This window comes from Oncorhynchus mykiss, chromosome 17 (genome assembly GCF_057628025.1).
Source record: "Oncorhynchus mykiss isolate SJ-2025 chromosome 17, ASM5762802v1, whole genome shotgun sequence".
Classification (NCBI taxonomy): domain Eukaryota; kingdom Metazoa; phylum Chordata; class Actinopteri; order Salmoniformes; family Salmonidae; genus Oncorhynchus; species Oncorhynchus mykiss.
In genome coordinates this window covers 71,179,137-71,195,133 of record NC_143038.1, presented here as the reverse complement: position 1 = coordinate 71,195,133, position 15,997 = coordinate 71,179,137, and the positions used below count along the sequence as shown (strand labels likewise).

The 15,997-nt window shown below is 45.2% G+C and overlaps 1 protein-coding gene across 5 annotated transcripts in view; it reads left to right on the top strand.

Moving 5' to 3' along the window:
- The window catches only part of itga7 (integrin subunit alpha 7), a 128,169-nt gene that overhangs the window by 20,301 nt on the left and 91,871 nt on the right, over nt 1-15,997 (top strand). For 3 of the 5 annotated variants that reach the window (XR_016488101.1, XM_036950907.2, XM_090206478.1), the window contains exons 2-4: nt 7,629-7,836; nt 10,776-11,031; nt 14,408-14,515. Coding sequence is in view for 4 of the 5 variants with exons in the window: in XM_036950907.2 (XP_036806802.2) it covers nt 7,629-7,836; nt 10,776-11,031; nt 14,408-14,515 (572 nt within the window). In the remaining variant the exon portion in view is untranslated. Of the gene's footprint in view, nt 1-7,628; nt 7,837-10,775; nt 11,032-12,782; nt 12,915-14,407; nt 14,516-15,997 lie in introns of all 5 variants that reach the window. The other 2 variants (XM_090206479.1, XM_036950906.2) reach the window with 2 other exon arrangements.

Here is a 15,997-nt window from a genome sequence, read left to right as displayed (position 1 = left end):
AGTATTCTATTCTACAGTATTCTATTCTATTCTACAGTATTCTATTCTACAGTATTCTATTCTATAGTATTCTATTCTACAGTATTCTATTCTACAGTATTCTATTCTACAGTATTCTATTCTATTCTACAGTATTCTATTCTACAGTATTCTATTCTACAGTATTCTATTCTACAGTATTCTATTCTATTCTACAGTATTCTATTCTACAGTATTCTATTCTACAGTATTCTATTCTATTCTACAGTATTCTATTCTACAGTATTCTATTCTACAGTATTCTATTCTATTCTACAGTATTCTATTCTATTCTACAGTATTCTATTCTACAGTATTCTATTCTACAGTATTCTATTCTATAGTATTCTATTCTACAGTATTCTATTCTACAGTATTCTATTCTACAGTATTCTATTCTACAGTATTATATTATATTCTACAGTATTCTATTCTATTCTACAGTATTCTATTCTACAGTATTCTATTCTACAGTATTCTATTCTATAGTATTCTATTCTACAGTATTCTATTCTACAGTATTGTATTCTACAGTATTCTATTCTACAGTATTCTATTCTATTCTACAGTATTCTATTCTACAGTATTCTATTCTATTCTACAGTATTCTATTCTACAGTATTCTATTCTATTCTACAGTATTCTATTCTACAGTATTCTATTCTATAGTATTCTATTCTACAGTATTCTATTCTACAGTATTCTATTCTACAGTATTCTATTCTATTCTACAGTATTCTATTCTACAGTATTCTATTCTACAGTATTCTATTCTACAGTATTCTATTCTATTCTACAGTATTCTATTCTACAGTATTCTATTCTACAGTATTCTATTCTATTCTACAGTATTCTATTCTACAGTATTCTATTCTACAGTATTCTATTCTATTCTACAGTATTCTATTCTATTCTACAGTATTCTATTCTACAGTATTCTATTCTACAGTATTCTATTCTATAGTATTCTATTCTACAGTATTCTATTCTACAGTATTCTATTCTACAGTATTCTATTCTACAGTATTATATTATATTCTACAGTATTCTATTCTATTCTACAGTATTCTATTCTACAGTATTCTATTCTACAGTATTCTATTCTATAGTATTCTATTCTACAGTATTCTATTCTACAGTATTGTATTCTACAGTATTCTATTCTACAGTATTCTATTCTATTCTACAGTATTCTATTCTACAGTATTCTATTCTACAGTATTCTATTCTATTCTACAGTATTCTATTCTACAGTATTCTATTCTACAGTATTCTATTCTATTCTACAGTATTCTATTCTACAGTATTCTATTCTACTCTACAGTATTCTATTCTATTCTACTATAAGGATCATAAATATTGTTTAAATTTGTTTGCATTTCCACACTTTTGTTAATTTTAACCTTCAGCCATTGTTTCTGGCTACATAATGTATTCTATTATGTGATAATATAGAGGGATGGCAAATTTACAGATTTAGATTCTAGATTTAACTTTGGATTGGAGATGTTTGATGTGGGTCTCTCTCTCATATCCTATCTCATTATTGATTGCTGTATAGCTTAGTCCCATAGGTGTTCAGTGTGTCAATGACAATAGGAGTTGGCAAGACAGCCCAAACAGATCTGGGGCCAGGCTCTCACTCTCACTCTCTTATTTATTTTTATTTTATTTCACCTTTATTTAACCAGGTAGGCAAGTTGAGAACAAGTTCTCATTTACAATTGCGACCTGGCCAAGATAAAGCAAAGCAGTTCGACAGATACAACAACACAGAGTTACACATGGAGTAAAACAAACATACAGTCAATAATACAGTATAAACAAGTCTATATACGATGTGAGCAAATGAGGTGAGATAAGGGAGTTAAAGGCAAAAAAAGGCCATGGTGTCAAAGTAAATACAATATAGCAAGTAAAACACTGGAATGGTAGATTTGCAGTGGAAGAATGTGCAAAGTAGAAATAAAAATAATGGGGTGCAAAGGAGCAAAATAAATAAATAAATTAAATACAGTAGGGAAAGAGGTAGTTGTTTGGGCTAAATTATAGGTGGGCTATGTACAGGTGCAGTAATCTGTGAGCTGCTCTGACAGTTGGTGCTTAAAGCTAGTGAGGGAGATAAGTGTTTCCAGTTTCAGAGATTTTTGTAGTTCGTTCCATTCATTGGCAGCAGAGAACTGGAAGGAGAGGCGACCAAAGAATGAATTGGTTTTGGGGGTGACCAGAGAGATATACATGCTGGAGCGTGTGCTACAGGTGGGAGATGCTATGTTGACCAGCGAGCTGAGATAAGGGGGGACTTTACCTAGCAGGGTCTTGTAGATGACATGGAGCCAGTGGGTTTGGCGACGAGTATGAAGCGAGGGCCAGCCAACGAGAGCGTACAGGTCGCAATGGTGGGTATTATATGAGGCTTTGGTGACAAAACGGATTGCACTGTGATAGACTGCATCCAATTTGTTGAGTAGGGTATTGGAGGCTATTTTGTAAATGACATCGCCGAAGTCGAGGATTGTTAGGATGGTCCACCACTCAAGTTTGCGGAAGACACAACAGTGGTAGGCTTGATTACCAACAACGACGAGACGGCCTACAGGGAGGAGGTGAGGGCCCTCGGAGTGTGGTGTCAGGAAAATAACCTCACACTAAACGTCAACAAAACTAAGGAGATGATTGTGGACTTCAGGAAACAGCAGAGGGAACACCCCCCTATCCACATCGATGGAACAGTAGTGGTAGTAAGTTTTAAGTTCCTCGGTGTACACATCACAGACAAACTGAATTGGTCCACCCACACAGACAGCATCGTGAAGAAGGCGCAGCAGCGCCTCTTCAACCTCAGGAGGCTGAAGAAATTCGGCTTGTCACCAAAAGCACTCACAAACTTCTACAGATGCACAATCGAGAGCATCCTGTCGGGCTGTATCACCGCCTGGTACGGCAACTGCTCCGCCCACAACCGTAAGGCTCTCCAGAGGGTAGTGAGGTCTGCACAACGCATCACCGGGGGCAAACTACCTGCCCTCCAGGACACCTACACCACCCGATGTCACAGGAAGGCCATAAAGATCATCAAGGACAACAACTACCTGAGCCACTGCCTGTTCACCCCGCTATCATCCAGAAGGCGAGGTCAGTACAGGTGCATCAAAGCTGGGACCGAGAGACTGAAAAACAGCTTCTATCTCAAGGCCATCAGACTGTTAAACAGCCACCACTAACATTGAGTGGCTGCTGCCAACACACTGACTCAACTCCAGCCACTTTAATAATGGGAATTGATGGGAAATTATGTAAAATATATCACTAGCCACTTTAAACAATGCTACCTAATATAATGTTTACATACCCTACATTATTCATCTCATATGCATACGTATATACTGTACTCTATATCATCGACTGTATCCTTATGTAATACATGTATCACTAGCCATTTTAACTATGCCACTTTGTTTACATACTCATCTCATATGTACATACTGCACTCGATACCATCTACTGTATCTTGCCTATGCTGCTCTTTACCATCACTCATTCATATATCTTTACGTACATATTCTTTATCCCCTTACACTTGGTAGTAGTTTTGGAATTGTTAGCTAGATTACTTGTTGGTTATTACTGCATGGTCGGAACTAGAAGCACAAGCATTTCGCTACACTCGCATTAACATCTGCTAGCCATGTGTATGTGACAAATAAAATTTGATTTGATTAGATTTGATTCCTGCTTACAAGGAAAAACTCAAACAGGAAGTACCAGTGATGCTCTCAATACGGAAATGGTCCTAGGAAGCGAATGCTAAGCTACAGGATTGTTATGCTAGCACAGGCTGGAATATGTTCCGGGATTCATCCGATGGCATTAAGGAGTTTACGACATCAGTCACCGGCTTCATTAATAAAGTGCATCGACAACATCGTTCCCACAGTGACCGTACGTACATATCCCAAACAGAATCCATGGATTTCAGGAAACATCCGCACTGACCTAAAAGCTAGAGCTACCGGTTTCAAGGAGTGGGACACTAATCCGGAAGCTTCTAAGAAATCTTGCTACACCCTCCAACGAACCATCAAACAGGGAAGGAGTCAATACAGGACAGAGATTGAACCCAACTCTGACGCAAACTACCACGGATTACAAAGGGAAACCCAGGAGCGAACTGTCTGCCTGTCTGCCTGCCTGCCTGCCTGCCTGCCTGTCTGTCTGTCTGTCTGTCTGTCTGTCTGTCTGTCTGCCTGTCTGCCTGTCTGCCTGTCTGCATGTGTGTTTGCTTGCATGTCTGTAGAGGCCACAGGGTGAAGAGAAAGGGTGAGGAGGGATGAGAAGAGGGGAGAGGTGTACAGCTGTCTTATCTACCCCTCCTCCCTCTTGACCACCTCCACCCTTCCATCCCTTCACCCCTCCTCCCCTCCACCACTCTTGACCTCCTGACCTCCCCTCACCCCTCCACCCCTCCTCCCCTCCATCCCTCTTGACCTCCTGACCTCCCCTCACCCCACCCCTCCACCTTCTCCAAAACAACTGTTACCCTGCAATCAAGTTAGATAACCCAACTGTTACCCTGCAATCAGGTTAGATAACCCAACTGTTACCCTGTAATCAGGTTAGATAACCCAACTGTTATCCTGTAGTCAGGTTAGATAACCCAACTGTTATCCTGTAGTCAGGTTAGATAACCCAACTGTTACCCTGTAGTCAGGTTAGATAACCCAACTGTTACCCTGTAGTCAGGTTAGATAACCCAACTGTTATCCTGTAGTCAGGTTAGATAACCCAACTGTTACCCTGTAATCAGGTTAGATAACCCAACTGTTACCCTGTAGTCAGGTTAGATAACCCAACTGTTACCCTGTAGTCAGGTTAGATAACCCAACTGTTATCCTGTAGTCAGGTTAGATAACCCAACTGTTACCCTGCAATCAGGTTAGATAACCCAACTGTTACCCTGTAGTCAGGTTGGATAATTCAACTGTTACCCTGTAGTCAGGTTGGATAAACCAACTGTTACCCTGTAGTCAGGTTGGATAACCCAACTGTTACCCTGTAGTCAGGTTGGATAACCCAACTGTTACCCTGTAGTCAGGTTGGATAACCCAACTGTTACCCTGCATGGAGTTCTGTTGAGATTTCTGTACTGGACCATCTAACACATGACTGCAGTGGAGTGACTTTGCTCCGAGACGTGACTGGAGTCCTCTATAAACACCACCGGAGTCTATACAGCCATGTCTCAGGGCAGGGAATTGACTGGTCACCAAGTCGGTCTGTTAGCCGTTGCATTAACCAACCCCTCATTTGCTGTCGTAGGTACCAGAGAAACAGACCTGGGGATCAGGCTAGGAGTGACTGTCTTAGTCTTGGTTCACACAGAGAGACTGATTGTGATATCTCAGTTGTAGATTAGTATCACGGTACCCTACTGTCCCCAAGTCGTAGTGTGGTGCAGATGATTTACAGAGCCCTGCTGCCCACCCTGCTCACCCCTCAGACCTCACCCCTCAGACCTCACCCCTCAGACCTCACCCCTCAGACCTCACCCTTCAGGCCCCACCACTCAGGCCCCACCCCTCAGACCTCACCCCTCAGACCTCACCCCTCAGGCCCCACCCCTCAGACCTCACCCCTCAGACCGCAGCCCTCAGGCCTCACCCCTCAGACCTCACCCCTCAGGCCTCACCCCTTAGACCTCACCCCTCAGACCTCACCCCTCAGGCCTCACCCCTCAGGTCTCACCCCTCAGGCCTCACCCCCCAGGCCTCACCCCTCAGGCCCCACCCCTCAGACCTCACCCCTCAGACCTCACCCCTCAGGCCTCACCCCTCAGGCCTCACCCCTCAGGTCTCAGGCCTCACCCCTCAGGCCTCACCCATCAGGCCCCACCCCTCAGGCCCCACCCCTCAGACCTCACCCCTCAGGCCTCACCCCTCAGGCCCCACCCCTCAGGCCCCACCCCTCAGGCCTCACCCCTCAGGCCCCACCCCTCAGGCCCCACCCCTCAGGCCCCAACCCTCAGACCTCTGTCTGTTCGTCTGGTTTCTTTAGTGCTATCAGCTAACCCATAATTATAGTCAGGAGGGGCAGCAGGAAGCTGTAATATCCGGGTGCTGCTTGCACATATCAATATCAGACAGACGGTGCTTGAGGTTATTCGTGTGCTTTCCCTCCCAAACTAATGCATAGGTCCAGTAGGCATGAAACAGGAGACAGTGTTTTGAAACTTCCAATAAAAACTGTCACTTTTTTACTCAAAAAAATGTTTCTTCTGTGTGGGAATTTTCTTTGCTCTATCTCTCCCTCTCTCTTTATACTTTGTCTTTCTCTCCCCATCCATCGGTCTCTCTCTCTCCCTCTCTGTCTCTCCCTCTTTCACTGTGTTTCTCCGTGTCTTGCTTCTGTGCCTGTGTCATGTCGTGGCTGAGAGCCGGGAGACGAGAGGAAAGGGTTGATTGGGTGGAATGTGGTTCAACGGTGAGTTTTTAAATAGCCCCTTGCCTGGACCAGCCTGTCCGTACAAGGCCAGAGCCACGACCCCAAATCATCAGCACCCACCACGGTACTGAAAATAAAGACCTTTTTCTGGGTCCGCAACAGTTACAAAAATAGGCGAGGGAGAGAGTCATGACGTCACGCAGTAGTGTCAGTGTTAGGAACAACCTCATAGTGATACATTGACAGGCTGCTGTACAGTAGCTTTGCACGTTGGTGAAAAGTGACCTCACCCCGAAAGAAACAAAGGTTTGATGTTGTAAACAACATGTCAAAAACAGAACATCTAAAATATCTCAGTAGGGTGTTTCCTGTTTCCTGACCATGTGACCTGATCATATGACCTGACCATGTGACCTGACCATGAGACCTGACCATGCAGGAACAACTCCAGGGGCCGTATTAATAAAGTGTCTCAGAGTATGAGTGCAGATCTAGGAACAGGTCCTCCCTGTCCATACAAACTTATTCGGTATAATCTAAGTGGCAAAAACCACAGATCAGCACTCCTACTCTGTGACGCTTTGTGAATAGGGGCCCAGGTCCCAATAAAAGCCCATAACTACGGTGTTGTGCCATGGCCATGCTCCCAGTCAAATCTCAATCCCAGCTTGGGTCACATGTACTACATTGCACTCACTGTTGGAAGTTCCTTTGTGTGAAAGTGTTTACAAAACAATGGCATGAACCAAGAGCCAAATCTTGCATGGGCTGGCCAGCTACTGGATAGTTTGTGTCTGGGTCAGTCATGAGACAATGTTCTGGCCAACTACTGGATAGTTTGTGTCTGGGTCAGTCATGAGACAATAGTCTGGCCAGCTACTAGATAGTTTGTGTCTGGGTCAGTCATGTGACTATGTTCTGGCCAGCTACTAGATAGTTTGTGTCTGGGTCAGTCATGTGACAATGCTCCCAGTAATGATCTGATGTGTTGTGTCTCCCAGTAATGATCTGATGTGTTGTGTCTCCCAGTAATGATCTGATGTGTTGTGTCTCCCAGTAATGATCTGATGTGTTGTGTCTCCCAGTAATGATCTGATGTGTTGTGTCTCCCAGTAATGATCTGATGTGTTGTGTCTCCCAGTAATGATCTGATGTGTTGTGTCTTCCAGGATACTGGTGGGGGCTCCCCGGGACAGAGGACTGGGCCTCATGCGGAGACAGCGTACTGGCGCCCTGTACCGCTGTCCAATCACCGGCGAGGAGTTTGACTGCGAGCGCGTGGACATTGATGGAGATGTAAACCTCGACAGGGAGAGCAAGGACAACCAGTGGCTAGGAGTGACAGTCAAGAGCCAGGGGATTGGAGGAAAGGTGGTGGTAAGGAAAGGAAAAACTCCTGGTACTAAGCATGCCTGTCGTGGCCTGGGGCCTGGTCCCAGATCAGTTTGAGTTCCTAGGGTTATTGTCATGGCACCATAGGAGTTGGCAAGACAGCACAACCATATCTGGGACCAGGCTATGTCTGTATAGTAGATAGTAGACCAGGCTATGTCTGTACTGTAGTGAGTAGACCAGGCTATGTCTGTACTGTAGTGAGTAGACCAGGCTATGTCTGTACTGTAGTTAGTAGAACAGGCTATGTCTGTACTGTAGTGAGTAGACCAGGCTATGTCTGTACTGTAGTGAGTAGACCAGGCTATGTATGTATAGTAGATAGTAGACCAGGCTATGTCTGTACTGTAGTGAGTAGACCAGGCTATGTCTGTATAGTAGATAGTAGACCAGGCTATGTCTGTACAGTAGTGAGCAGACCAGGCTATGTCTGTACTGTAGTTAGTAGACCAGGCTATGTCTGTACTGTAGTGAGTAGACCAGGCTATGTCTGTACAGTAGTGAGCAGACCAGGCTATGTCTGTAAAGTAGATAGTAGACCAGGCTATGTCTGTACTGTAGATAGTAGACCAGGATATGTCTGTACTGTAGTGAGTAGACCAGGGCCCACCTGTACTGTAGTGTAGTAGACCAGGGCCCACCTGTACTGTAGTGAGTAGACCAGGGCCCAATACTGAGAATGTACTGCTACTGATCCTGTCCCTCTCCAGACCAGGGCCCACCTGTACTGTAGTGTAGTAGACCAGGGCCCACATGTACTGTAGTGTAGTAGACCAGGGCCCACCTGTACTGTAGTGTAGTAGACCAGGGCCCACATGTACTGTAGTGTAGTAGACCAGGGCCCACCTGTACTGTAGTGTAGTAGACCAGGGCCCACCTGTACTGTAGTGTAGTAGACCAGGGCCCACCTGTACTGTAGTGAGTAGACCAGGGCCCACCTGTACTGTAGTGTAGTAGACCAGGGCCCACCTGTACTGTAGTGAGTAGACCAGGGCCCACCTGTACTGTAGTGAGTAGACCAGGGCCCACCTGTACTGTTGTGTAGTAGACCAGGGCCCACCTGTACTGTAGTGTAGTAGACCAGGGCCCACCTGTACTGTAGTGTAGTAGACCAGGGCCCACCTGTACTGTAGTGTAGTAGACCAGGGCCCACTTGTACTGTAGTGTAGTAGACCAGGGCCCACCTGTACTGTAGTGTAGTAGACCAGGGCCCACCTGTACTGTAGTGTAGTAGACCAGGGCCCACCTGTACTGTAGTGTAGTAGACCAGGGCCCACCTGTACTGTAGTGTAGTAGACCAGGGCCCACCTGTACTGTAGTGTAGTAGACCAGGGCCCACCTGTACTGTAGTGTAGTAGACCAGGGCCCACCTGTACTGTAGTGTAGTAGACCAGGGCCCACCTGTACTGTAGTGTAGTAGACCAGGGCCCACCTGTACTGTAGTGTAGTAGACCAGGGCCCACCTGTACTGTAGTGTAGTAGACCAGGGCCCACCTGTACTGTAGTGAGTAGACCAGGGCCCACCTGTACTGTAGTGTAGTAGACCAGGGCCCACCTGTACTGTAGTGAGTAGACCAGGCTATGTCTGTACTGTAGTGAGTAGACCAGGCTATGTCTGTATAGTAGATAGTAGACCAGGCTATGTCTGTACTGTAGTGAGTAGACCAGGCTATGTATGTATAGTAGATAGTAGTCCAGGCTATGTCTGTACTGTAGTTAGTAGACCAGGCTATGTCTGTACTGTAGTGAGTAGACCAGGCTATGTCTGTACTGTAGTGAGTAGACCAGGCTATGTCTGTACTGTAGTTAGTAGACCAGGCTATGTCTGTACTGTAGTTAGTAGACCAGGCTATGTCTGTACTGTAGTGAGTAGACCAGGCTATGTCTGTACTGTAGTGAGTAGACCAGGCTATGTCTGTACTGTAGATAGTAGACCAGGCTATGTCTGTATAGTAGATAGTAGACCAGGCTATGTCTGTATAGTAGATAGTAGACCAGGCTATGTCTGTATAGTAGATAGTAGACCAGGCTATGTCTGTACTGTTGATAGTAGACCAGGCTATGTCTGTACTGTAGATAGTAGACCAGGCTATGTCTGTACTGTAGATAGTAGACCAGGCTATGTCTGTATAGTAGATAGTAGACCAGGCTATGTCTGTACTGTAGTGAGTAGACCAGGCTATGTCTGTACTGTAGATAGTAGACCAGGCTATGTCTGTACTGTAGATAGTAGACCAGGCTATGTATGTATAGTAGATAGTAGACCAGGCTATGTCTGTACTGTAGATAGTAGACCAGGCTATGTCTGTACTGTAGATAGTAGACCAGGCTATGTCTGTACTGTAGATAGTAGACCAGGCTATGTCTGTACAGTAGTGAGTAGACCAGGCTATGTCTATACTGTAGATAGTAGACCAGGCTATGTCTGTACTGTAGATAGTAGACCAGGCTATGTCTGTACAGTAGTGAGTAGACCAGGCTATGTCTATACTGTAGATAGTAGACCAGGCTATGTCTGTACTGTAGATAGTAGACCAGGCTATGTCTGTACTGTAGATAGTAGACCAGGCTATGTCTGTACTGTAGATAGTAGACCAGGCTATGTCTGTACTTTCCTACCAAGCAAAAAGGCAGTAACTGCTCATAGCGTGGAACTGAGAAAAAATTGCTTTTATTTACCTTGGTTTCACAGTAACTTTAAGCAGTTACTGCTAAACATGACCCCCATTTTCTCCTGAACACAATACACTAAGAGGCAGGATACTTGTCCACGTGGTTAAGCATGTATTTAATGCAGTAAAAATGACATTAACTCATTTTAGACCAAATGAGCAGTTACTGGCTTTTTTTTTTGCTTGTTATGGCAATGTAGTAGACGGTCTCTTCCAGTGACTGATATGGTTACTACCCCTACCCCTCTCCAGACCTGTGCCCACCTGTATGAGCTGCGTCAGCGTGTGGGCCTGCCGTCTGAGACACGGGACCCTATCGGGCGTTGCTATGTCCTGAGTGAGGACCTGACAGAGAGGGACGACTTGGACGGAGGGGAGTGGAAGTTCTGCGAGGGGCGACCCCAGGGACACGAACAGTTTGGCTTCTGTCAGCAGGGCCTGTCTGCCGCCTTCACACCAGACAACAACTTCATCATGTTCGGTGCTCCAGGAACGTACAACTGGAAAGGTATGGTGGTATACTTATAATTATTATTATTATTATTATTATTATTATTATTATCATTATTATTATTATTATTATTATTATTATTATTATTATTATTATTATTATGATTATTATGATTATTTTATTATTATTATTATTATTATTATTTTATTATTATTATTATTATTATTATCATTATTATTATTATTATTATTATTATTATTATTATTATCATTATCATTATCATTATTATTATTATTATTATTATTTTATTATTATTATCATTATTATTTTTATTATTATTATTATTATTTTATTATTATTATTATTATTATTTTTTTTTTATTATTTTATTATTATTATCATTATTATTATTATTATTATTATTATTATTTGTATTATTTTATCTCAATGAGACAAACCTGTGTAAAGAAAGGTTAAATAGTGGGGACTGTGTTGTGTTCTGACTTTTATTTCCTTTGTTTTGTCATTATTTAGTATGGTCAGGGGGTGAGTTGGGTTGGGCAGTCTATGTTTGTTTTTCTATGATTTGGGTATTTCTATGTTTCGGCCTAGTATGGTTCTCAATCAGAGGCAGGTGTCGTTAGTTGTCTCTGATTGAGAATCATACTTAGGTAGCCTGGGTTTCACTGTGTGTTTGTGGGTGATTGTCTATGTTAGTTGCTTGTGTTCAGCACAGGTCTCATTTATAGCTTCACGGTCGTTATTTGTTTATTGTTTTTGTACAGTTTTGTATTCAGTGTTCAGTGCTTTCTTTTATTAAGTACTCACCATGAACACATACCACGCCGCATTTTGGTCCTCCGATCCTTCTCGCCTCTCCTCTTCAGATGAAGAGGAGGACGACCGTGACAGACTGACGCCTGTGCTGAGTAACATGATAGTTTCGACCTCAAACGTGGTGAAATAAAAGAGAGAATATAGTTAGAAAGAGAAAACCGCCTCACCAATAGACCCCTGATCACTAAATAGATCAATCAGTATATCATACGATACAGTGATTCATAACTCATATTGATCACTGATGTCTCATAATGATCAGCCCAATAACTAACTGCTGGGAATCAATCACTTTGATCCGTCAGCCAATCAGTATATTGGTGGCATTATCTAGCTGAGCTCACGCTCAGGTTAACAGGTCAAACAGCAGATCGTTATCAATAACCATATTTAAAAAATACCCAAAAAGTCATAATTCAGTTTTTCATAAAATTGTATTTCTCTCCTTAGACAAATCATTGATTTATAAAGCTAATCAATAATACTGATTGGCCTTAGTAGTCATACTGATTGATCAAAGTAATTGATTCTTAGCAGTTAGTTATTGGGCTGATCATTATGAGACATCAGTGATCCATATGAGATATGGATCACTGTATCATATGTTATACAGGCCTTAGGTGGAGTAACGATTACATCATGTGGTTCTTGACATCAGCATTGTGTAACCCCAGAGATGGCTGTGTCCAGTGGATATCTATGTGTTTATGTGTGGGAGTTGTCTCTCTCTTCGTGTGTGTGGTGGGTGCTTGACTGTGTGTGTGTGTGTGTGTGTGTGTGTGTGTGTGTGTGTGTGTGTGTGTGTGTGTGTGTGTGTGTGTGTGTGTGTGTGGGGGGGGGGGGGGGGGGGTGCTTGTCTGTGTCTGTCTGTCTGTCTGTCTGTTTTTCTGTCTGTCTGTCTGTTTTTCTGTATGTCTGTCTGTCTGTTTTTCTATCTGTCTGTCTGTGTCCTATAACTCTGTTCCTTCCAGGAGAGATGCGTGTCCAGCTGCTAAACCAGACACTGTTGGATCTTGGTTTCTATGACGACGGGCCTTATGAGGTGGCGGATGAGAAACAGCTGAATGCTCAGCTGATCCCAGTTCCCTACCATAGTTACCTGGGTAGGACCGTCCCTGCCCTCTGCTGCTCCTCTCACATTGCTGCTAGCCTGCTGTCCTGTCTCACTGGAGATCACTGAGCACAGAACAGGAAAGGAGAGAGGGCCTGGGAAGATGAAAACAACAGACTGACGGCACACTGTACCCAAAATAAATACCTGTCCATAGAGCCCCTCCCTGACCTGTCTGTAGGGCCCCTCCCTGACCTGTCCGTAAGGGCCCCTCCCTGACCTGTCTGTAGGGCCCCTCCCTGACCTGTCTGTAGGGCCCCTCCCTGACCTGTCCGTAGGGCCCCTCCCTGACCTGTCCATAGAGCCCCTCCTTAACCTGTCCATTAGAGCCCCTCCCTGACCTGTCCATAGAGCCCCTCCCTGACCTGTCCATAGAGCCCCTCCCTGACCTGTCCGTAGAGCCCCTCCCTGACCTGTCTGTAGGGCCCCTCCCTGACCTGTCTGTAGGGGCCCTCCCTGACCTGTCCTTAGGGGCCCTCCCTGACCTGTCCGTAGGGGCCATCGCTGACCTGTCCGTAGGGCCCCTCCCTGACCTGTCCTTAGGGGCCCTCCCTGACCTCTCTGTAGGGCCCCTCCCTGATCGTTCCGTAGAGCCCCTCCCTGACCTGTCCGTAGATCCCCTCCCTGACCTGTCTGTAGGGCCCCTCCCTGACCTGTCTGTAGGGCCCCTCCCTGATCTGTCCGTAGGGCCCCTCCCTGACCTGTCCGTAGGGCCCCTCCCTGACCTATCCGTAGGGCCCCTCCCTGACCTGTCCGTAGGGGCCCTCCTTGACCTGTCCTTAGGGGCCCTTCCTGACCTGTCCTTAGGGGCCCTCCCTGACCTGTCCGTAGTGGCCATCGCTGACCTGTCCGTAGGGCCCCTCCCTGACCTGTCCTTAGGGGCCCTCCCTGACCTGTCCTTAAGGGCCCTCCCTGACCTGTCCTTAGGGGCCCTCCCTGACCTGTCCGTAGGCCCCCTCCCTGACCTGTCCGTAGGGCCCCTCCCTGACCTGTCCGTAGGCAGCTCCACTCAATATTCTGAATACTTTACCACATGAAGTAGCTACCCATGAATGGACCAATCATGGGTGAGAGATACGGCAATATAATAATAAGAGTATTATTATCCCACAGTCATCAGGGCCTGTTATAGACTGGTCCCAGATCAGCTTGTTCTTTAGCAAACTACTCTGCTGTCATGCCAATGCCATACAGCACATGTGTGAGAAGTTGGCTAAAAGCACAAACAGATCTAATTCTGGGTCCAGTGTGAGTCAGTCTTGTCGTCCATCTGTTGGGTACCAGTGGTTTACCCACAAACCCACTGCAATACCAGGAAGAAGAACACACACAATCACAGCACATTTCTTTCTCACCTGCACTCCCTCTTTCTCTCTCCCTCTCTCTCTTTGTCACCCTGTTCCCCCTCACCACCTCTCCTCCACTCCTCCACTCCCCCCCACCGCCCCCTCGCTCTCCTTCATCTTCCTCTCTCTCGGGCCTTAGGGCTCTTGTTCATGGCTAGTCCTGATGAAGATGCGCTGGTGTACAAAACTCTGGAGCCACGCTCCAACTGGCCCATGTTTGAGGACGTAGCTCAAAATAGCTACTTAGGTTTGTAGCTGGGAGTGAAACACACCGTAGACTTACCTTGACTCTCCTGTCTACCCTTAACACACCGTAGACTTACCTTGACTCTTCTGTCTACCCTTAACACACTGTAGACTTACCTTGACTCTCCTGTCTACCCTTAACACACCGTAGACTTACCTTGACTCTCCTGTCTACCCTTAACACACTGTAGATTTACCCTGACTCTCCTGTCTACCCTTAACCCCCTGTGTTGGTTTACCCTGACTCTCCCATCTACCCTTAACCCCCTGTGTTGGTTTACCCTGACTCTCCCATCTACCCTTAACCCCCTGTGTTGGTTATGTGCTCACTGCTAGCCCTTCTCTACTGTAGAACCTGTGTATAATCTATGTCGATTTCTCTTTGTGTTACAGTCTGTCTGTCTGTGTAGTGTAGTGGTCTGTAAAGCCTGTCCGTCTGTCTGTCTGTATAGTGTAGTGGTCTGTAAAGCCTGTCAGTCTGTATAGTGTAGTGGTCTGTAAAGCCTGTCAGTCTGTATAGTATAGTGGTCTGTAAAGCCTGTCCGTCTGTCTGTCTGTATAGTGTAGTGGTCTGTAAAGCCTGTCAGTCTGTATAGTGTAGTGGTCTGTAAAGCCTGTCAGTCTGTATAGTATAGTGGTCTGTAAAGCCTGTCCGTCTGTCAGTCTGTATAGTGTAGTGGTCTGTAAAGCCTGTCCGTCTGTCAGTCTGTATAGTATAGTGGTCTGTAAAGCCTGTCCGTCTGTCAGTCTGTATAGTGTAGTGGTCTGTAAAGCCTGTCAGTCTGTATAGTGTAGTGGTCTGTAAAGCCTGTCAGTCTGTATAGTGTAGTGGTCTGTAAAGCCTGTCAGTCTGTATAGTGTAGTGGTCTGTAAAGCCTGTCTGCCTGTCAGTCTGTATAGTGTAGTGGTCTGTAAAGCCTGTCTGTCAGTCTGTATAGTGTAGTGGTCTGTAAAGCCTGTCTGTCTGTCAGTCTGTAAAGTGTAGTGGTCTGTAAAGCCTGTCCGTCTGTATAGTGTAGTGGTCTGTAAAGCCTGTCAGTCTGTCAGTCTGTATAGTGTAGTGGTCTGTAAAGCCTGTCCGTCTGTATAGTGTAGTGGTCTGTAAAGCCTGTCTGTCTGTCAGTCTGTATAGTGTAGTGGTCTGTAAAGCCTGTCAGTCTGTATAGTGTAGTGGTCTGTAAAGCCTGTCTGTCTGTCAGTCTGTAAAGTGTAGTGGTCTGTAAAGCCTGTCCGTCTGTCAGTCTGTATAGTGTAGTGGTCTGTAAAGCCTGTCTGTCTGTCAGTCTGTATAGTGTAGTGGTCTGTAAAGCCTGTACGTCTGTCAGTCTGTATAGTGTAGTGGTCTGTAAAGCCTGTACGTCTGTCAGTCTGTATAGTGTAGTGGTCTGTAAAGCCTGTACGTCTGTCAGTCTGTATAGTGTAGTGGTCTGTAAAGCCTGTCCGTCTGTCAGTCTGTATAGTGTAGTGGTCTGTAAAGCCTGTC